Source organism: Ruditapes philippinarum, unplaced genomic scaffold, assembly GCF_026571515.1.
Source record: "Ruditapes philippinarum isolate M1 unplaced genomic scaffold, ASM2657151v2 ctg2160_1_1_1_1, whole genome shotgun sequence".
Classification (NCBI taxonomy): Eukaryota; Metazoa; Mollusca; class Bivalvia; order Venerida; family Veneridae; genus Ruditapes; species Ruditapes philippinarum.
The window spans coordinates 39,320-63,885 of record NW_026864959.1 but is presented as its reverse complement, the minus strand read 5'-3'; the positions used below and the strand labels follow the sequence as shown (position 1 = coordinate 63,885).

General features: G+C 30.9%; 1 protein-coding gene across 16 annotated transcripts in view; it reads right to left on the bottom strand.

The window, feature by feature from the left end:
* Positions 1-24,566, bottom strand: part of LOC132727413 (trithorax group protein osa-like) — a 61,498-nt gene that overhangs the window by 18,901 nt on the left and 18,031 nt on the right. The window contains exons 6-11 of one of the 16 annotated variants that reach the window (XM_060712886.1): positions 24,278-24,337; positions 22,960-23,273; positions 21,923-22,117; positions 21,423-21,554; positions 11,127-11,276; positions 9,871-10,248 (exon numbers count right to left, since the gene is read on the bottom strand). In XM_060712886.1, the coding sequence (XP_060568869.1) occupies positions 10,112-10,248; positions 11,127-11,276; positions 21,423-21,554; positions 21,923-22,117; positions 22,960-23,273; positions 24,278-24,337 (988 nt within the window). In that variant the 3' untranslated portion in view covers positions 9,871-10,111. Of the gene's footprint in view, positions 1-9,870; positions 10,249-11,126; positions 11,277-12,843; positions 12,976-13,341; positions 13,537-14,621; positions 14,696-16,590; positions 18,782-21,422; positions 21,555-21,922; positions 22,118-22,959; positions 23,274-24,277; positions 24,338-24,566 lie in introns of those variants that run through there. The other 15 variants (XM_060712890.1, XM_060712887.1, XM_060712889.1 and 12 more) reach the window with 15 other exon arrangements.

Here is a 24,566-nt window from a genome sequence, read left to right as displayed (position 1 = left end):
AATTACAAAGCATTTGAACGAAAACCGTGCATTATTATACAATAATGCACGAAGAATTAATATCTATTTCCATTTAACACGTCAAGAAAAAATAGAATTATTATTTTAAAGTTGGACTTTATGTTTGGTGGTTTAATTTGTTTTCGTCTCAGAGTTTCCAATAGAAACGTTCTTTAAAGGATGTTCCAGTGGGTTGAAAAAACTGTCGTTAAATCTACCGTGTGTAGAAACATTTTGAGAATAACGAATTTTGAAAACGTTGATAAAACTTTGTTTGTTTTTTTTATTTCACTCTATAATTTTTCAAGCGAAATAAAAATTATTAAAAGTGAAATAAATGTAAAACTTAACTCGTTTGCGACATTAAAATAGCGTACTTGATTTGATTATTTTGCACGTGCTGTTTGGCGCTACATTGTGACGTCACGTAAACAACAGTTTAAACGCCCGTACAACGTTAACGACTGAATTAAAGATATTGGTGTTCGGATTAATTTTCTTAGATAGACCATTTTCTTTCATTCTAGATAGTTTTCACAACAAAATTCGACAAAAATTGTTTTTATTTTATCAGATTTTTTAAACAAAATGGCGCCCTCAATGTGAAAATACACAGGAAGATAATAAGAACGGCGAGTGCATTGTTGTAGAATAGTGCACGCTTCCGGCCTTCATTGTCTATATAGGAAAATTTCCGATAGTGTTAGAATTTGAATTATATCTTCACTTTAACCCTGCATTTACACTTCTTATTTACTAATATGAAAAAGGCAAAGCCTCAAAGCGAGCTCGATGTACTAAATAGTATGTATGAAATGATCGCTCATTTTTTTTTCAAATGCAGTAACGAGTGCGTGTGACGTCACACGTACTGTGTTAAATATGGCTCCGCCCCTGTCGTGAAATGAATAACGAGTTTTGAAAACATTGATAAAACTTTGTTTATTTTATTTAACTCTATATTTTTTCAAGCGAAATAAAGATTATTTAAAGTGAAATAAATGTAAAACTTAAAACGTTTGCGACATTAAAATAGCGTACTTGATTTGTTTGTTTTGCACGTGCTGTTTGGCGCTACATTGTTACGTCACGTAAACAATACTTTAAACGTCTGTACAGCGTTAACGACTGAATAAAAGATATTGGTGTTCGGATTAATTTTCTTAGTTAGACCATTTTCTTTCATTCTAGATAGTTTTCACAACAAAATTCGTCAAAAAAATTGTTTTTATTTATCAGATTTCAAACAAAATGGCGCCTTCGATTTTCCTTTCATTCGATATTTTATACACAGCTTCCGTTATTCTGGTTCCCAGTCCAATTATGGTTCCCATAGACGTGCGCGGGTGACCAGTCTACACATCCGTTTTCAGTCAGAATTCCTCAGTTTTTATCGTTATCTTTAAATTCGAAAGGTTGCGATGTGTCCAATTCGGTACTTTGGACGAAAGTTTTCAAAACCATCACTTAGCAGGTACTCGCGTTACCGTAAAGCTCGCTTTGCGAGCAGGCCCTTCGGGCCAGCTCGTCGAGCTCGCTATTACATTTATGAAGTGAATGCAGTAAAATGTGTTTTTTTTCCATATCTCAATATCAAAATTAACATACAAACAAAAACAACAAAATTACGTATATATACTGTATTTATTGTATTCGGTAAGAATTGAACAAAACATTTATCATGGATCGATTGTGCAATGTCAGATGGAATAAGGCCTTAAGAAAACGATCAGTATTATTGTATCAAACAAATAACTTTCAAAGAATAATTGTATATTTTAGAAGTTTTTATATCCTTTCTTACAAATAACTGCTGAGCAAATATTCTTTATGATAAATAATGCGTTTTGTTGCTTTTATGCAGTTTTAACCATAATAATCATCTTGGTCTGACAACATATTTCTTATAAATAATTTGTCATATTCAGATCCTTTTTACTCCCATTATATAAAGCTATGTAATTTCTTACCATGTTAAACAAATAAAGAAAGTAGCACTGAACGTACAAAAATTATCGTAAAGAGGGAAAGATGTATAGAGAATGCTAGTGTCTTTTGATATCAATTTATCAGGCGGGGATGATATGCACGGTGCATATCCATATCGGTACCCTCTTTGCGAAATCTGCTGAAACGGTACCCTCTCTGAACATGCACAGGTACTGTTCTCTGCTAAAAACAAACCAGCGATGGATACCAATCCAGTAAAATTTCATTGTAATAAGGAAAGGAGGTATGTCACGTAGAAAAGATGTATACTACGGAACACTAGGATGTTTTATTTATGTACTGATTTGTCATGTGCCCGATTTTCATTTACTGCAACTTCACAATAAGCTACAAAAAATCGACATGTCTTGCTTCGCCCATCACCTCGATATATTTTTCGGGCTGAAATGAACCTGTGGCTTGATTATATATGCATCATACATATTTAATATGTTCATATACATATCTTCGGACAAATGGCAGTATATTGTCAAAAATAAATCTAAAATTCATAAAAACACCCTACTTTCGGTTTTGCAGCGGCACGGGCTACCTCTCTTCATTTGAATTTTTATATCACAGGTACCCTCTCATTTTAAACACATAGGTACCCTCAAAGCACGACATATGCTTTTATTTGCGTTAATCGTTAAGTATGTAATATTTACATAAAAGTAAAAAGTATTACATACACACTTAACGATTAACGCAAATAAAAGCATATGTCGTGCTTTCAGGGTACCTATGTGTTCAATAATGAGAGGGTACCTGTGATATAAAAATTCAAATGAAGAGAGGTAGCCCGTGCCGCTGCAAAACCGAAAGTAGGGTGTTTTTATAAATTTTACATTTATTTTTGACAATATACTGCCATTTGTCCGAAGATGATATGTATATGAACATATTAAATATGTATGATGCATATATAATCAAGCCACAGGTTCATTTCAGCCGAAAAAATATGTCGAGGTGATGGGCGAAGCAAGACATGTCGATTTTTTGTAGCTTATTGTGAAGTTGCAGATCATGAAAATCGGGCACATGACAAATCAGTACATAAATAAAACATCCTAGTGTTCCGTGGTATACATCTTTTCTACGTGACATACCTCCTTTCCTTATTACAATGAAATTTTACTGGATTGGTATCCATCGCTGGTTTGTTTTTAGCAGAGAATGACCTGTGCATGTTCAGAGAGGGTACCGTTTCAGCAGATTTCGCAAAGAGGGTACCGATATGGATATGCACCGTGATATGGGCTAGAAAGCTATATCTGCCCATATCAGCCTCGCCTGATAAAATTGATATCAAAAGACAGTAGCATGTTTTTCTATTTATCATGTAACACATAAAAATTGTCAAAATTACAAAATAATCTACTATTAAATAGCAAATTTCGTAGAAACGGCATTTTTGCTCAAAGAAATAATTCTTGAAAACAAATTCCTCCGCCCCTGAAACTTAGAATTTGTAAATTCCGGCCATTTTTTCTTTCGACTCGAGATTATTTCCTGTGATAAAAGATACAACATAATGTAACACGATAAGATTCTTACCTCTAAACATCGATCTTTAAAAAAATCCCTAAGAATCACATAAACCTTTACAGTACTGCACTTTTTTCCTTGAATTGTCAAATTCAAAAGTTCACGATTGTTTCAATCAAAGAAAAGTAAAATCGGTAATCAAACACAAGCTACACAAACATGCGGCTTATGTTTTGAACGAAACAATTTGTTCACTTATTAAAAGATAATCCGGCGAAATAAAGTAAACATTATATTACAAGTTCTCAAAGAAAATCGTCCAGCCTGTTTGTTTTGTTAACATGTATAATAAAATGACGTGGACATCGATGATGTCATTTGTAATATAAATTATGACGTCACTTCATTAAGTTGGTGCTTAACTTTTCGCTACTGTATCTAATTTATTCGTAATTGAAATCGAAATAGAAATAATAAATAAATAGATTCAATACATGTAAGGATATGAGATAAAATTGTTCACATGCTGATAAAAATGAGAATATAAGTAGTTAAAAAAAAAAAAGTCCGTTAAAATGGGCGGGGCTTATTTTTGATATCAGGTTACTGACCTGATATCAAAAATAATTATCAGGCAAGTGTTATCTGGCAGGTACCATAGCAGCTGCATCATAAAATCAAAGAAGTAGTTTGACTTCCTTGCAAAATACTTATTTACAATCACTATAGTTATAACAATTGTCAACGAGCAAAAGATAGTTTATCCTTAGGCATATTGCCATTGAAAAGCTACGAATCCAAAAGATAGAAGTTTTTGAGAAATAAGAATGATAGACTTTCGTAGACTTAATGGGCCTTTGAAATATAAAATGAAAACTGGTTTGTAATATTATACATTTTGCCCTATTTTGCTAGGTGAAATGAATCGTTGCACTTTAATTCTTGGCGAGTCTCAGGGTAATATAGCTTAATTCAGATATGTCATCTATATGTTGACTTGCATGCTGTGATTTTTGTTATTAACTTGTCATTTCTGACAATAATATCAATATATAGATACAATACAATGGTCTGGATTTCTACCATTTAAACAAATCATATAGACGCTTTGGACAATTAAATGTAAATTTCTTCTGTCCACAGGAATGTGTCCCCTAAGATTTAACAACAATACTTGGCTCTGTCCATTTTGAAATATTTACAAACTTATTTATAAAGTGTTAATAGTTTTCAGAGTTCCCGTTTCGTAAATTTACATCTAATTTATGCCATTATGGTCTGTTTAGTTTGTAGAATCAGGCTCTCTTGGAATCATATTTCTTTAATTGTTTCACAAGAATCGATCTATAATGGCTTCAATGTATCCCTTTTATAAAACTGTTGAGCTGTATCAAAATGTTTTTTTTGTAGTTATGTACATATATTTGGCTGAATTTATTTCGCTCATTTAAGTGATGTATATATTGAGATAATATCAATAATATAAAGTCAATAATACAATGTTAAAGATATAAAGTCAATAACATAATATCAATGATATATTGACAAAGATGTAAAAACTATAAATTTATATAAAATCAATTATATAAAGTCAATGATATATAAAGTCAGTAATATACATTCAAGTCAATTGCATTGTTACGTATATACAGTCAGTAATATGAAGTAAATGATATAAAATATTAAAAACAAGATCTACAAGGAAGGGCGGCGTTCAATGATCGCATCTTAAAGTCAATAACATAAAATCAATTCTATTAATTAAAAGTCATTTATATACAGTCATTTATATAAAGTCAATAATATAAAGCTGATATTTTAAATGCAAACTCACTGTGTCTAAAATAGTCATACAAGATACGATTTTCAAGTTGCCTGAATTCTGTTTTAGAAAATTTTGACATTCTTTAAATATCTATTTCATATGGTGGCTGATTTGTGCCATTCGTGTTTTCGCCCCGCGACCCCGCCATGCGAAAAGTCGAAAATTAACAAGTTAAAATGGCGGGGGCGCGCAGCGAAAACACGCTAATTAGCGGGCCGAAGTTAAATAAATAAAACTACGCCCCGCAGGGCCGCGGAACGAGATTAAAGAAATAAAACGGCGGGGTCGCGGGACGAAAACACGCTAATTTGCGGGGTCGCGGGGCGAAGTTTAATAAATAAAACTGTTTTCGCTGCGCGCCCCCGCCATTTTAACTTGTTAATTTTCGACTTTTCGCTTGGCGGGGTCGCGGGGCGAAAACACGAATGGCACAAATCAGCCACCATAGATCAACGAAAGATAACTCGTTATAACTTTCGTTTGCTAAATATGTAGTCCGTGAAATGAAATACTGGTTTTGAATATTGGATACAAATATAAAGGCAATTATTCAATTTAATTGTAAGAAAGCTATTGTTGACATGAATAATTTTATATCGAACCAATAATCAAAACATCTATCTTAAATAAAAAATAGTAAAGGTATTGGCATCTATGTACATGTATTTTTACAATATGAAAACAAAACTATTAATAATTGCTCTAAATTTGAACATAAGTGTGATTATATTTGTCTGATTCTTCTAGATCTTATAAATACTCGTTAAGTGTTCAGGATTGAATACTGATTTAATCCGTGCTTGGGTCATTGGATTTAACATTATACATTTTGTATCTCAGAAAAAAAACGACAGACTCAATCAAAACATGCCTGTTTTTCACCTATTCATTGCTTTTATTTCTGTGTGCTCAATATTTCATGTGCATGGTTAAAAACGCATCAGTCCTGTCGTCCTCTTTCATTCTGTCATATGAATGAATTATCATTTTTCAGTACTATAAAGTACATCCTGGAATTCCTTATCTTTGAACAAAAATCCTTTAACAATTAATGGTAATATCAGTATCCATACTGATACTGTTAGTCACTTAAAGGATGCATGTAGATTCAAATTTACGATAAATGATAATAATTAAATAATTAATAATATGCGGGTTCTTGTGTGTTAGTAGTATTAAATATTTCATCCCATACATATAGTCAATATAATTATCTATAATTCCTTACGATGCGCTTTTTTGCAATCTATATTGATCGGCTGAATCAATTTTTTACCAGTATATATCATATTTCTGAAACAATATAAGAGTATAAGCAAAACCCCAAAACCCTGATATGTCTTCTCTTTTGTTCTTCAACATTATATTGTATAACATAGCAACAGTACCAATGACAGTATAATTATGTAGAATTTAAGGCGTGATATCGTTTCGACCAGTAAAATGATTGATTTCTTAAGCTGTAAACAAAATTATAAAATCACCAATGCTGCTATGGCATTTATTGCGGTTTTATATTTCTATCACATTCAATAGTTTTCTCTAGGTAATATTTCCATTTATCTTGCCGAATGTAACTAGCAATTATGTCACTTTAGCTTATCTAAATATATAAAGCATTTGAGATAACGTAAAATCAAATCATATCCAAATGATAATGTTTAAAGTATTTCAAAATATTTAGAGTTGGAACTGTATGTCACTGTCACATATATTTATACTTGTAGCTATTCGTTTTATTAACACATGCCGGAATGCCTATTAATGATTATTTAGATTATAAACACGAATCATAAATGGTCCAGGATATGTCAAAGCCAAATTTTATCCAGCTTTGCTTTTTAAAGACGAATAAAATTGTTTGATTTTCAAGCAATAAGAATATCAAGAATTTTGTAATCGCTATTTGAAAGCAAATGGGGACAGCAATATTAGTCTCCGTGCAATGCGTTGTTATGCAAACAACACCACCTGTGCTCCTGGGGAAAGATAAATGTCATTAACTGATGATGAGATGATTTTATCCATTAAATCTACGATTGTGTTGGTCCTATCGCTGTTGTTTTAATGATGCTGTTGTTGTTAAAATTGCAAAGAAAACTTGTTTTTATATTCTCCAATAGTAGAGTATATAGAAAAGACAACACATATCACAGAAAGACGATTTAATAACACTTCAACTGCGTGACATTGTTAACATCCCAATGTCAATATAATTACACAAGGTAGAAATAAATAAATGTTTAAGATTTAACATTATCTATCTAAATAAACAGTGAAAGCAAACGTTCTTACTCTGATACTATCATTTCAAATACAGATACATTTAAACTATTTCTTGATAAAGATATATATAAATATAATAGTGATATTACTTAAAGCTAGCTTTTCGTTAATCGATTACATTCATTTAAATATTGAGTCTTAAATATAATAATTGAATATGCAGTGATAACATAATATCATCCAAAAATTATAACAAAAGTTTATAGCTATGTAAAATTGTATCTTTGTTCATATCTAATGTCAAGAAATGGCAACGTAAGTAGAACACATCACCACGGTAATCAAATGTGTTTAATTAAATGACAAAAATCAACATTATAAGTCATGGGGATCAATATGTTGTTTAGTTTTATAAGTTATCAAGAAGAGGTCGCTCTAGATTTATGTAAAATCATAAAGTCTACAAATATTTGACAAAGTTTTAAAAAAAAGAGATGAAACAGTGAAATTTCTATTAACAACCGGTTAAATTGTTAAGATAAAAATTAACTTTACGAAGGTAAAAGAAATGAAACTGAAGTAAATGCTTGAAAATATTATGGCATTACTGATAGCGAAATTTTGGTGCTTTATAGTATTGCAAGGTTTTTTATTGGTATCCTTATTATAAAGGCTATGTCCATTTTCTCTGAAAATCAATTGTTGTTTGTTTGAAAAAAGGTCAACTATTGATTCATTAATGGAAAGAAAGCCTATAAGTCTAAATCAAATTCAATAAACGTTTATAATATTCAACATTTCGTAGCACTGCTAATGTACATATATATGTGTGTAAGCAAATATGATTATCTATTTACATTTATAGTATATATATATATTAATAATAAATATTGCACATTATACATTCAAAATAAGTATCAATGACAAAAGAAATTCTTTCCTTCTTGACATTCAATTAAGTCAAACTTAGACCTTTCTAATCATTCATTTCACAAATCCTTTTTCTAAAACACATGCGCAGAACATATTTACCTAAAATGTAAGCTGAACTCAACTAAATCTAATCATATATTCTCTCATATGTACGATTAACAAGGTTTATAGAAATAATTTAAACAACTATATCAACTTGTACAATGATATCAAACACACCACTTTCGATTCTTTTTTCGTTCAATACACGCATAAAATATTACATTATTACTCAAATTTAAACCTATCTGTTGGAAAATATTTTATAATACAAAAAATGATGAAAACGTCACACTTGGGAGGTTAATTAGATATTAAGGTATAGTCTATGTGATATACAAATGTTTATATACACATGTTTGCATGGACAGAAATATATATGCCTAGAAATCTGAAGCTGAAAACATACAAGTTAAGTACATATTACATTTAAAAATTTGATCAATACTATGAGATGGGCTGACCATTAAAACCATTTATTTTCTAAAGTTTAAGTAACTTTAGAGTTTGTTGAAATTATATCGTAACAACATATATACACACTTGTACTTTTCATTGATGATGTGCATTCATTCTGATCAGATATAAAAACGTGAAATGTGGCATTCATCAAATTTAACTGTAACATTAAAAACATGGTAAATTTCAAACTAATTATTTGAAAAATATACAAAATATACGTTTCATTAAAAAATTATCATTTATCTCAAACAATTATTACTATCTGACAATACTTATAAAATCGTTGTTCATATGACTGTTTTATTTAATTTTACCCATGAAATATGGTGCTATATCCGTCATATATATTTCATATTTCTTAAAAATAAATATGAAATATAAATATGAAAGTGGGCGGAGTCGAAACTCATATTTATTTTAAGGGACTTCTTTCGCCATTTTGTTTGAAAATCTGAGAAATACAAAACAACTTTTTGTTGAATTTTGTTTTGAAAACTATCTAGAATGATAGAAAATGGTCTAACTAAGAAAATAAATCCGAACACCAATATCTTTAATTCAGTTATAAACGCTTTACAGACGTTTAAAGAGTTGTTTACGTGACGTCACAATGTAGCGCCAAATATCGCGTGTAAAACAAAACGCAATAATATATTACTGCGCGCTGTACAGTTGCAGTTGCGTAGCAAGCAATGGGGTTCGTAACCATTTTCTTTGATAAGGAAATTAAATAAAAAGGTTATTTTTTCGTTTTTCGTGAATTATGGTATATATTTTCACTCAACTTGATAAAATGCCGCATATTTTCACTCGCCGTCCCGGCTCGTGAAAATATGTGGCATTTTATCATGTTTCGTGAAAATATATTCCATATTTCACTCAAACGAAAAAATATCCTCTTATTATTTACGGCATGCACTGCACGAAAGAAGACAAATAATTATGTTAGTATCAAAACGACTTTTATGTTGTTGATCGCCAGTTTTTGAACTTCATAGAATAAAAATTTCTTTTTTGACACCTTCCAGTAAGAATCTATTATTCTCAAATGGTTTTCATGCCGCACATATGAAAAAAGTGTTATTATTTCACTTGCTATATTCATATAGCTGAATTTATATTCATTTATATGTATTTTAGCAAGAGAATTTAGAAGTCTGTGCTCGGTGCTTCTTTTGGCTGAGGAACTGGACTGTTTACTGGTCTGTCGGGCTTTGGAGCAATCTTAGGTGACTTGGCTCGGCTGATTACTTTTATCTTCGGACCGCCTGTATCCCCTTCACTTCCTTTATATATAAAAAATATTATTCAAATATATAGAATATTCTTTAATATTACGTTCATAATTATATCGCATTGACAAGTGCAACGGTCCAGTCTCTTGAGGATGATTCTATTTATTACTATCAGACGGTGGAAAAGTTTTTTCCATTTACTATAAAAATGGTCATAGAGTAAAACATCTAAGTTTATTGCAAATTCTGCATCCAATGCTAATATAATATCTGAAAAGATCTATAGTACAACAAAAATAAAATACTTGAATGTGGTACATACTCAAATTAAGAGATTAAAACTACATTGTTAAAGAAATACTATAATTATCACCTGATAAATTTGACGAATTGATGAATTATAAAGATCAAATACCTTTTGCTAAGAACATTTTGTCAATTGAAAAAAAGGTTTGTTCTCATCTCCCATTCTTTCATATTGGTTGATTTTTCATAATTATTCATATGGAAATATGTTATCAAATAAATATCGAAATGAAATAATGATCAGTTTTTGATGGAGTTGTGGCAAAGGTTTTTATGATTTGCCGAAATAATGCTTTCATGTAGCAAAGAAAATTTCCCCAAGAAACATAAAATGGTTCAGTTAATATACTAAAATACATTTTCAAAAATACATTCCATTTCACCAATACTTGAGGTCATTTGTCCACGAAAAACTAACCATATACTAAAAATTAATATAATTTCATTATCTTACACACAAATACTTCATATAACATTGCAGCAAAGCATAAGATATCGAAACACAAAAAGATAAAAAAAAATAAAACAATTTGCGAATCTATATCAATACATTTTGATCTCGGAAGTCTTCATTTATTCCTAAATCACAATTATGAAAATCAGACAAGTTGGTCAAGACATACCAGTTTTATCGTCATCCATGTACATTTGGAGTGCCTTGAAAGACTTGGATGGTATATGAGCACCAGTGTACCTTTTATCAACCATGTCTTCCTCGTTAAGTCTATCAGGCATACCGTCATCTTCGTCATCACTAATTGTACGACTTGAAGCTATACAGGTAGGGGGTAAACATTCAACATCAGGTTAAAATATACAACACATAAACGTGGCGACATCACAATGTCAACAAATGTGTATGATAATGATATATAAGAAAAGAAACGTATAAGAACTTTAGAATTACTGATAGTTACACAAATAAGCATATAACTCTAAATTATCAGAAGTTTTTTTAATACAAACTGAGTTTGTTCAAATACTCTGTATGAAAATTTAATGCTAAGAATGCTAACAGTATTAATTCACCACAGTATTTTTGTTAATACAATATTTGATTCAAACTTATTGTTACATAAATTACTCTTTTAAATGAGTACAAATGTGCATAATGCTTTGCTATATTTCTGCCAGTTATAGGTAATTCATCTATAAACATTTTTTTTAAAGTAAACGGAACAATCATAAGTTTTTTGTAGTGAATATAAGCATGTCACCAAATAGCTCTTCTATGAGATTAAAAATATGCAATAAAACATACTTAACTGAAAGAAATCAATAAATTACAGCAGTAATCTTTTTGTCTCCACAAAATAGAGGTTGATATTAATTGCTATATTGTCAAATTATACATCAATCTGAATACGTTCGATGTTAAATAATACCATGAATGTATTACAATAGAACTGGACAGCTTGGCAGTCGATGTAATTTTCCTGTCACAGAAATTAGTCCCTAAAGACTCGAGAACAATACTTATTCTGCAGTGCGTGATCATTTAAAACGGATAACTAATGGACACCCACACACTGTAAAACATCGAATTTTACACAAGACCGCTCGCTTTGATATACTAGCCAATGGTTATAAACCATATCACTCTAATTCTTTTAGAAGTATTATGTAATTTATATGATTGTCAATACTGCTTCATATGTCTGTATTCTCACAACAGGCGTTCCATCCATAACGAGTATAGGATAAAACAAACTTGCTAAAAATGTAATGAAATAAGATAAGTTAATAAGGTCCTTGACCTCAAAATTAATGATATTCTAGAATTTCAAGAATTTTAGCTATTCGCTAGATATTTCAGTTAATTTGGCCGTTGGAATTTCGTGAATTGCATTTATGATTAAAAACATGTCTATATTAAAAAAAACATTTTGGTCATTTGCGTTGTTTATAAATGAAAATGTATGCAACCTTCTTCAAGTTATAAACATTTTCACAAAAATAAACAAATCGTAAATAACAACAAAGTCGAATAAAATCTAAGACTCCAAACAGATGCCACATAAGATTTTGCAATTGCCGTTTTTATTGATTTGCATTCTAAAAGAGATCATAAAGTTTATATATAATTTGATAAATATAGATGCAATAGACTGTGGAGAAGAATATGCATTCGTAAAAGAAGAGGCGTATCTTTAACATAAAACATATATTCCTGCTTCATATTTATGACAATGTATCACATGAATACCATTTAAGCCCATGCTGATTACAATAACATAAGAAATGCCAACAATTCAAAAAGGATTGGGTATTTAACTAAAAACGATAAATTGAACAGAGTTATGAACTTGGCTTAAGCAAAATGGATAACATTATACTTACGAGAACCAGACTGCTTCCTCAAATCGTCTTCCTTTGCAAGCGTCTGGAGTAGTCGGAAAGATGGTGATGGAATATGATTACCTCTGTATCTTATAGACGCTTCATTATAATTTCCTATTCTTTCGGGCTCCTCTGTAATATGTTTTTATAATGATAATGATGTTGTTGTGATGAAATACTCACCACACATTTTACTATCACATTCATTTGGAATGAGGTTCACGGCTGACTTTTAGTATTATTTAGGATCAGCAGTGTGCAGTAAGGATAAATTTACAAAAAAGCAACAAAGAGGGAAAAAACTTCAGATCTCAAGCATCACAGAAGAAAAAAGCACTGCATTGCCACAAAGGTTTGCAACACTTACCTTAGCAACTACACGACTTCGACAAAGAATCCAAAGATAGATTATCGTAAGATATAGAAGATTATCATTTGATATAATTATATTTGATATACGTTTATATATGATATATACTTCATCCCATGAGTTCTTACCATTATTCTCGTCGTTTCCTCGATTGTTTGTCTGGTTTGAACCGGTATTCAGATTGTCTGAACCAACCATTTTATTTAGCCTGTGAAAAGCTTTTGATGGTAAATCGGCTTTTGTATGAAGGCCTGAAAACCTCATTTCGTCATCTTCTGAGTTATGACGTAATAATGGATCACGTGGTTTCTTTGGTTTGTAGCCTTTAATGAGGGAAATGAGAGCTCACGTTAACAGTAATTGATCATGCGCAAAACAACCACAAGTCAGACTCATTAAATTGCTTATAAAAATTAACATCAACTCGACAATTCAGTTAAAACACTTCATTCAGAAACATGACATTTAATTATACCATTAAACAGTAATGAAATTTTCATTTACCTACTTAGATTTAAACAAACTATATTTAAACTGTTGAATCGAAATTAAATCTTTTTATGCATATATTAATATAAAATGTTTTATCAAAAATGCAAAATCGTAATCAACAGTACGAAAATGAAGGAAGACGGGAAAAGGGGAAAAATCCAATCTCCGCGGAGTTCAGAAAGTATGCATGTAGTACAGCACCTTTATTCTATAGATTACCATTATTTCTAAAAGCAAAATCCATCACCATGTTTTATGTCACATTGAAGCAATCCATAGAAAAAAGGTAAGAACAAGAACCGTCACCAACAAGCAAAAATGTTAGCAAAATACATTGTGCAAGACAACTGTGATATAAGGTCATACATAATGGTGAAAGGAGGATAAGTATTTGTGTGAAGAATAATGAATTATTTGTAGATTTGAAAGGACTTCGTTAGATCAGCTCAATAGAATTATGTAAAGGTCAATATCGTAAGTAATTCTATGAAAGGTTTTATTGAATGAAAGTCAATAGTGAAAATTGAATCGGTGAAAGAAGCACTTTCCCCAAGCGTTACTGTATAGATATAAGTAGGAAATAGAAAATACATTAGGAAACAGGTTATAGTTGTGTTAAGAAATGAGTTCCAGGAGTGGTTACATTTCTCCAGATTAATTTTGTGCTTTGACCTACTTTCTTGACCTTCGATTTGGTCATCGTCGGCTGTATCAGTTAACCATTGTAACACGCGGAATGATAACCCTTGACCTCTAGGTGCTCCTGGTGGCGGCGAAAATACTCTTTCTTGTGATTCACGTCGTTGGTCAAGCGGGACACTTACTCTGTCACCACGTGATACAGGATCACATAGAACAGGGTCACGTGACACTTCGGCCTCACTTTGAGTGAAGTCAGACACGTTAGTTTCCTTACCTTTAGCGTCCGCTGCTTGACACATTTTGTAAACCTCGGATTCTTTGATATCAGACGGTGGTTTCTCTGGTGTACTGTTTTTAAAAAACATAACATTCATTGAAACATATACATATACGATGGATTTGTTCTTAAATCGCTTACTTATTACGTAAATAGCTACCTACTAATCAATTCTCGATAAAGAAATCACGTAATTAATTGTATTATTCAAGATTGATCTATAACTCTTTTAAGTAAATATCATTTATTAATAATAAGATAATGAACTAAAATAAGTTTTTACACAACAATAGTACATGCAGCAGATAATTATGTAAGTATTGAAACAAAGCTAATATTAGTCTGTACTTTGCAATTTTAATGAAAATTTGACCGGTATTTAAACATGCATGTTATATTTACTTATGTGTGTTAATCTAACAGCGTTTTTTTTTCTTTTCTTTTCTTTTACGGATATGCTTCTAACTACGTTTTCTTTTAATTTTGTGAATCGAATATAAGTTGTTCGTGTTCCAGCTTCCACATTTACTATTATATGCTCTTTCTAATAATTACGTCATACTTTAATATACGACAGACATTACTATACTATATTTAGCTTTTCGGGATGAGCATGCACCATATGACCTTTCACTGAGAAGCTTTACTTTGTAAATGATAATAATTAACATCTATAATATGCGGTTTCTTGTGTGTTAGTAGTATACTATATTAAAGATTTCATTTCATACATATAGTCAATATATTTATAATACCTTACGATGCGATTTTGTGCAGTCTATATTGATCGGCTGAAATTAATTTTTACCGTATATATCATATGTCTGAAACAATATAAGTGTATAAGCAAAAACCCAAAACCCTGATATGTCTACCCTTTTGTTCTTCAGCATTATATTGTATAACATAGCAACAGTACCAATGACACAGGTCCCTCACCGCTGTAGGTTCGATCCTCACTCGGGTCGAAACCTTTCATGTGAGGAAGCCATCCAGCTGGCTTACGGAAGGTCGGTGGTTCTACCCAGGTGCCCGCTCGTGCCTAAAATAATGCCCGGAGGGGCACCTGGGGTCTTCCTCCACCAATAAGAGCTGGGAAAAAAATCGGCGAAAAAATCTCGGCGGACCCTCTAGGATGGCCCGACTTGAGTGTATGGTCGCCCATATGGGCTTTCCGGCGGCGACCTTAAACGCATTAAAAAAGGTACCAATGACAGTATATGTAGAATTTAAAGCGTGATATCGTTTCGACCAGTAAAATGATTGATTTCTCAAGCTGTAAACAAAATTATAAAATGACCAATGCTGCTATGGCATTTATTGCGGTTTTATATTTCTATCACGTTCAATAGTTTTCTCTAGGTAATATTTCCATTTATCTTGTCGAATGTAACTAGCAATTATGTCACTTTAGCTTATCTAAATATATAAAGCATTTGAGATAACGTAAAATCAAATCATATCCAAATGATAATGTTAAAAGTATTTCAAAATATTTAGAGTTGGAACTGTATGTCACTGTCACATATATTTATACTTGTAGCTATTCGTTTTATTAACACATGCCGGAATGCCTATTTATGATTATTTAGATTATAAACACGAATCATAAATGGTCCAGGATAATGTCAAAGCAAAATTTTATCCAGCTTTGCTTTTTAAAGACGAATAAAATTGTTTGATTCTCAAGCAATAAGAATATCAAGAATTTTGTAATCGCTATTGAAAGCAAATGGAGACAGCAATATTAGTCTCCGTGCAATGCGTTGTTATGCAAACAACACCACCTGTGCTCCTGGGGAAAGATAAATGTCATTAACTGATGATGAGATGATTTTATCCATTAAATCTACGACTGTGTTGGTCCTATCGCTGTTGTTTTAATGATGCTGTTGTTGTTAAAATTGCAAAGAAAACTTGTTTTTATATTCTCCAATGGTAGAGTATATAGAAAAGACAACACAAATCACAGAAAGACGATTTAATAACACTTCAACTGCGTGACATTGTTAACATCCCAATGTCAGTATAATTACACAAGGTAGAAATAAATAAATGTTTTAAGATTTAACATTATCTATCTAAATAAACAGTGAAAGCAAACGTTCTTACTCTGATACTATCATTTCAAATACAGATATATTTAAACTATTTCTTGATAAAGATATATATAAATATAATGGTAATATTATTTAAAGCTAGCTTTTCGTTAATCGATTACATTCATTTAAATATTGAGTCTTAAATATAATAGTTGAATATGCAGTGATAACATAATATCATCCAAAAATTATAAAAAAAGTTTATAACTATGTAAAATTGTATCTTTGTTCATATCTAATGTCAAAAAATGGCAACGTTAGTAGAACACATCACCACGCTAATCAAATGTGTTTAAATGACAAAAATCAACATTATCAGTCATGGGGATCAATATGTTGTTAAGTTTTATAAGTTATCAAGAAGAGGTCGCTCTAGATTTACGTAAAATCATAAAGTCTACAAATATCTGACAAAGTTTAAAAAAGAAAAAAGAAATGAAACAGTGAAATTTCTATTAACAACAGGTTAAATAGTTAAGATAAAAATTAACTTTACGAAGGTAAAAGAAATGAAACTGAAGTCAATGCTTGAAAATATTATGGCATTACTGATAGCGACATTTTGGGTCTGTATAGTATTGCTAGGTTTTCTTGGCATCCTTAGTATAAGAAAGGCTATGCCAAACTATCTGAAAATCAATTCTTCTTTGTCGTTAATTAGTGCCAAAGGTCAACTGAAGATTTATTTATGGAAAGAAAGCCTATATGTCTAAATCAAATTCAATAAATGTTTATAATATTCAACATTTCGTAGCACTGCTAATGTACATATATATGTGTGTAAGCAAATATGATTATCTATTTACATTTATAGTATATATATATATTAATAATAAATATTGCAAATTATACATTCAAAATAAGTATCAATGACAAAAGAAATTTTCCTTCTTGACATTCAATTAAGTCCAACTTAGACCTTTCTAATCATTCATTTCACAAATCTTTTTTCTAAAACACATGCGCAGAACATATTTACCTACAATGTAAGCTGAACTCAACTAAATCTAATCATATTTGCTCTCATACCAACATTCTTAATGTACGATTAACAAGGTTTATAGAAAAACTATATCAACTTGTACAATGATATCAAACACACCACTTTCGATTCTTTTTTCGTTCTATAGACATTCAATACACGGCATAAAATATTACATTATTACTGAAATTTAAATCTATCTCTTGGAAAATATTTATAATACAAAAATGATGAAAACGTCACACTTGGGAGGTTTATTAGATATACAGGTATGGTCTATGTGATAAACTACTGTTTATGTACACATGTTTGCATGGACAGAAATAGATATGCCTAGAAATCTGAAGTTGAAAACATACAAGTTTAGTACACATTACACCTAAGACTTTAATTAATACTATGAGATGTTCTGACCATTCAAACCATCTATTTTCTAAAGTTTAAATAACTTTAGAGTTCGTTGAAATTATATCGTAACAACATATATACATACTTTTATTTAAGTGATGATGTGCAATCATTCTGACCAGAGATAAACATGAAAAATTGCATTCATCAAATTTAACTGTAACATTAAAAACATCGTAAAATTCAAATTCATTATTTGAAAAATATACGTTTCATTAATACAATATCATTTATCTCATACAATTATTAGTATCCGACAATACTTATAAAGTCGTTGTTCATATGACTGTTTTATCCACGGCATACACTGCACGGCAAAAATCTAATTATCTTAGTATCCAAAATATTATAATAGTTGTTGATCACCAGTTTGTCTACTTTATAAAGCAAAGATTTCTTTTTGACACCTTCCTGTAAGAATTTATCATTCTCAAGTGGTTAATATGTCGCATATATGCATTTGTTTGTCATTATTTTACTCGCTTTATTCATATAGCTATATATTTATATGTTTTTTCGCAAGTGAATTTAGAAGTCAGTGCTCGGGGCTTCTTTTGGCTGAGGAACTGGACTGTTAACTGGTCTGTCGGGCTTTGGAGCAACCTTAGGTGACTTGGCTCGGCTGATTACTTTTATTTTCGGGCCGCCTGTATCCCCTTCGCTTCCTAAATATATAAAATATATAATGTAAATATATACAATATTCTTTAATATTACGTTCATAATTATATCACATTGACAAGTGCAAAGGTCCAGTCTCTTGAGGATGATTCTATTTATTATTATGAGACGGTGGAACAGTTCTTTTCCATTTACTATAAAAATGGTCATATAGTAAAACATCTAACTTTATTGCAAATTCTGCATCCAATGCAGATCTGAAAAGATCTATAGTACAACAAAAATACTTGAATGTGGTACATACTCATATTAAGAGATTAGAACTAAATTGTTAAATTAATACTATAATTATCATCTAATAAATTTGACAATTGATGAATTGTAAAGATCAAAGACCTTTAGCTAAGAACATTTTGTCAATTGGAAAAAAGTTTGTTCTTATCTCCCATTTTTTCATATTTTGTACTCCCTCTCTCATAGAAGCATGATAATTAATATTATTATTATTAAAACTATGCAACCTTTTGTGCAGTTGTAATATTTATTCTGTCGAGTTCTTGCTGTCATGTTGATTGTTCTTAATTATTCATATGGAAATATGTTATCAAATAAATATCGAAATAAAATGATGTAGTTGTGACAAAGATTTTATGATTTGCCGAATTAATGATTTCATGAAACAATGAATACCCCCCCCCCCCCCCCCCAAAAAAAAATGACTGAGTTATACTAATAATACATTTTCAAAAATACATTCCATTTCACCAATACTTGAGGTCATTTGTCCACGAAAAACTAACCATATACTAAAAATTAATATAATTTCATTATCTTACACACAAATACTTCCTATAACATTGCAGCAAAGCATAAAGCATCGAAACACAAAAAGATAAAAGAATAGAACAATTTGCGAATCTATATCAATACATTTTGATCTCGGAAGTCTTGATTTATTTCTAAATCACAATTATGAAAATCAGACAAGTTGGTCAAGACATACCAGTTTTATCGTCATCCATGTACATTTGGAGTGCCTTGAAAGACTTGGATGGTATATGAGCACCAGTGTACCCTTTTTTCAACCCGTCTTTCCCCGTTAAGTCATCAGGGGATACCCATCTTGTCACACTAATTTTACGATTGAAGCTTCAGGTAGGGGGTAAAAAATTTAAAATCAGGGGTTTAAAAAAAACAAACATAAAAGTAGCACATACAAGTCAAAAAAGTTATGATAATGATATTAAGAAAAAAAAGTATTAAAAATTTAGAATTTCTGATGTTTAACAAATAAACATATAACTCAAATTATAGAAATTTTTTTTTACAAACTGGTTTGTTCAAAAAACTTTGTATGAAAATTTAATGCTAAGAATGCTAACAGTATTATTTCACCGCACTAATTTTTGTTTATACAATATTTGATTCAAACGTATTGTTACATAAATTACTCTTTGAAATGAGTACAAATATACATAATGCTTTGCTATATTTCTGCCAGGTAGGTAACACATCTATAAGCATTTCTTTTAAAGTAAACGGAACAATAATAAGTTTTTTAAAATGAATATGAGCATGTCACCAAATAGCTCTTCTATGAGATTAAAAATATGCAATAAAACACATTAAACTGAAATACACTAGTAATGTTTTTGTCTCCACAAAGTAGAGGTCGATATTAATTGCTATATTGTCAAATTAGACATCAGTCTGAATACATTCGATGTTAAATAATACCATGAATGTATTACAATAGAACTGGACAGCTTGACAGTCAATGTAATTTTCCTGTCACAGAAATTAGTCCCTAAAGACTCAAGAACAATTCTCATTCTGCAGTGCGTGATCATTTAAAACGGATAACTAATGGACACCCACACACTGTAAAACATCTAATTTTACACAAGACCGCTCGCTTTGATATACTAGCCAATGGTTATAAACCATATCACTCTAATTCTTTTAAAAGTATGATGCAATTTATATGATTGTCAATACAGCTTCATATGTCTGTATGTATTCTAACAACCGGCGTTCCATCCATAACAAGTATAGAATAAAGCAAACTTGCTAAAAATGTAATGAAATAAGATACGTTAATAAGGTCCTTGACCTCAAAATTAATGATATTCTAGAATTTCAAGAATTTTAGCTATAAGCTAGATATTTCAGTTAATTTGGCCGTTTATGATTAAAACATGTCCATATTAAAAAAACAGTCTGGTCATTTGCATTGTTTATAAATGAAAATGTATGCAACCTTCTTTGATTTGTTTACTCAAGTTATAAACATTTTCACAAAAATAAACAAATCGTAAATAACAACAAAGTCGAATAAAATCTAAGACTCCAAACAGATGCCACATAAGATTTTGCAATTGCCGTTTTTATTGATTTGCATTCTAAAAGAGATTATAAAGTTTATTTTAAATGATAAATATAGATGCAATAGACTGTGGAGAAGAATATGCATTCGTAAAAGAAGAGGCGTATCTTTAACATAAAACATATATTCCTGCTTCATATTTATGACAATGTATCACATGAATACCATTTAAGCCCATGCTGATTACAATAACATAAGAAATGCCAACAATTCAAAAAGGATTGGATATATAACTAAAAACGATAAATTGAACAGAGTTATGAACTTGGCTTAAGCAAATAGGATAACATTATACTTACGAGAACCCGACTGCTTCCTCAAATCGTCTTCCTTTGCAAGCGTCTGGAGTAGTCGGAAAGATGGTGATGGAATATGATTACCTCTGTATCTTATAGACGCTTCATTATAATTTCCTATTCTTTCAGGCTCCTCTGTAATAGGTTTTTTATAATGATAATGATGTTGTTGTGATGAAATACTCACCACACATTTTACTATCACATTCATTTGGAATGAGGTTCACGGCTGACTTTTAGTATTATTTAGGATCAGCAGTGTGCAGTAAGGATAAATTTACAAAAAAGCAACAAAGAGGGAAAAAACTTCAGATCTCAAGCATCACAGAAGAAAAAAGCACTGCATTGCCACAAAAGTTTTGCAACACTTACCTTATCAACTACACGACTTCGACAAAGAATCCAAAGATAGATTATCGTAAGATATAGAAGATTATCATTTGATATAATTATATTTGATATACGTTTATATATGATATATACTTCATCCGATGAGTTCTTACCATTATTCTCGTCGTTTCCTCGATTGTTTGTCTGGTTTGAACCGGTATTCAGATTGTCTGAACCAACCATTTTATTAAGCCTGTGAAAAGCTTTTGATGGTAAATCGGCTTTTGTATGAAGGCCTGAAAACCTCATTTCGTCATCTTCTGAGTTATGACGTAATAATGGATCACGTGGTTTCTTTGGTTTGTAGCCTTTAATGAGGGAAATGAGAGCTCACGTTAACAGTAATTCATCATGCGCAAAACAACCACAAGTCAGACTCATTAAAATGCTTATAAAAATTAACATCAACTCGACAATTCAGTTAAAACACTCCATTCAGAAACATGACATTTAATTATACCATTAAACAGTAATGAAATTTACATTTATCTACTTAGATTTAAACAAACTATATTTAAACTGTTGAATCGAAATTAAATCTTTTTATGCATATATTAATATAAAATGTTTTATCAAAAATGCAAAATCGTAATCAACAGTACGAAAATGAAGGAAGACGGGAAAAGGGGAAAAATCCAATCTCCGCGGAGTTCAGAAAGTATGCATGTAGTACAGCACCTTTATTCTATAGATTACCATTATTTCTAAAAGCAAAATCCATCACCATGTTTTATCTCACATTGAAGCAATCCATAGAAAAAAGGTAAGAACAAGAACCGTCACCAACAAGCAAAAATGTTAGCAAAATACATTGTGCAAGACAACTGTGATATGACGTCATACATAAGGTGAAAGGAGGATAAGTATTTGTGTGAAGCATAATGAATTATTTGTAGAAGATTTGAAAGGACTTCGTTAGATCAGCTTAATAGAATTATGTAAAGGTCAATATCGAAAGTAATTCTATGAAAGGTTTTATTGAATGAAAGTCAATAGTGAAAATTGAATCGGTGAAAGAAGCACTTTCCCCAAGCGTTATAGATATAAGTAGGAAATAGAAAATACATTAGGAAACAGGTTATAGTTGTGTTAAGAAATGAGTTCCAGGAGTGGTTACATCTCTCCAGATTAATTTTGTGCTTTGACCTACTTTCTTGACCTTCGATTTGGTCATCGTCGGCTGTATCAGTTAACCATTGTAACACGCGGAATGATAACCCTTGACCTCTAGGTGCTCCTGGTGGCGGCGAAAATACTCTTTCTTGTGATTCACGTCGTTGATCAAGCGGGACACTTACTCTGTCAACACGTGATACAGGATCACATGAGACAGGGTCACGTGACACTTCGGCCTCACTTTGAGTGAAGTCAGACACGTTAGTTTCCTTACCTTTAGCGTCCGCTGCTTGACACATTTTGTAGACCTCGGATTCTTTAATATCAGATGGTGGTTTCTCTGGTGTACTGTTTTGTTAAAAAGAAACATAACATGTATTGAAAAATATACATATACGATATATTTGTTCTTAAATCGCGTACATTTACGTAAATAGTTTCCAGCTTATCAAATTTCGTTAAAATCACGTAATTGTTTTTTATTATTCAAGAATGTTCTAAAACTCTTTTAAATAAATATCATTTTAAAAAGAAAATGAACTAAAATAAGATTTTACTCAACAATAGTACATGCAACAGATCTGTAAGTATTGAAACAAAGATAATTATTACTAGTACTCTGTACTGTGCAATTTTAATGAAATTGTGACTAGTATTTAAACATGCATGTTATATTTACTTATATGTGTGTCAAAGCGTCTTTTGTTGTTTTTGTTTTGTTTTTGTTTTTTGTTGTTGTTTTTTTCAGATACGGATATGCTTCTAACTACGTTTTATTTTAATTTTGTAAATCGAATATTAGTTGTTCGTGTTCATGCTTCCACATTTACTACTATGTGCTCTTTCTAATAATTACAACATACTTTTATATAAGATATAACTATACTATATTTAGCTTTCAGGGATGAGCGGCATGCACCATATGACCTTTCACTAAGAAGCTTTATTTTGCAAAAGCACTGTATATTTACTGGTGCACTTTAGACTCCTGTAATTCTAGTTCATTCTCCTTATATATAGCAAGTATTTGGACATGCTCAATCTTTGCTTTTATTTCCTACAAGTCATCCCACGTAGTATTAAATCTATTTTCATTCCATTGTTATAGTCACTTTGCTTATTTCATATATCATATTATAGCTATTTCATTCTTCTATTACAATCTCTTGTGTTTATTTCAAGTGATATATGTAATCATGTCAGTGCCATATTTCCTCTATTGTTTATCATACACCTTACAAATATACGTATATTTTGTCTAGGGATAACTACGTATGTCATACAGTTTGTTTATAGTGTATATTTATGCCATATTTCCGCAAACGGCTTGCAATAATAATATCATTTTTTACCGAACGGTCTTCTGTGGCACCATTATAAAGTGCGGAGGTATTTTGGGCTGATAGTTATTACTGAAAACAATTTATGTTGAGCCTTTTTAACAAGACAATAAACTTCTCTAGTATGCTTGAAAAAACAAAACAATTTTAAGTGATATTTCAAACAGTGTTAATATATGTAGATAGTTTATTCATTAAAAATCAGATGTTATTTCTAATAACTGTTGAGCATATTACTTAATGTAAAATAAATCTAACCATCAACGGGTCTTACTTATCTCCAATCCTTTCAAAATACGTG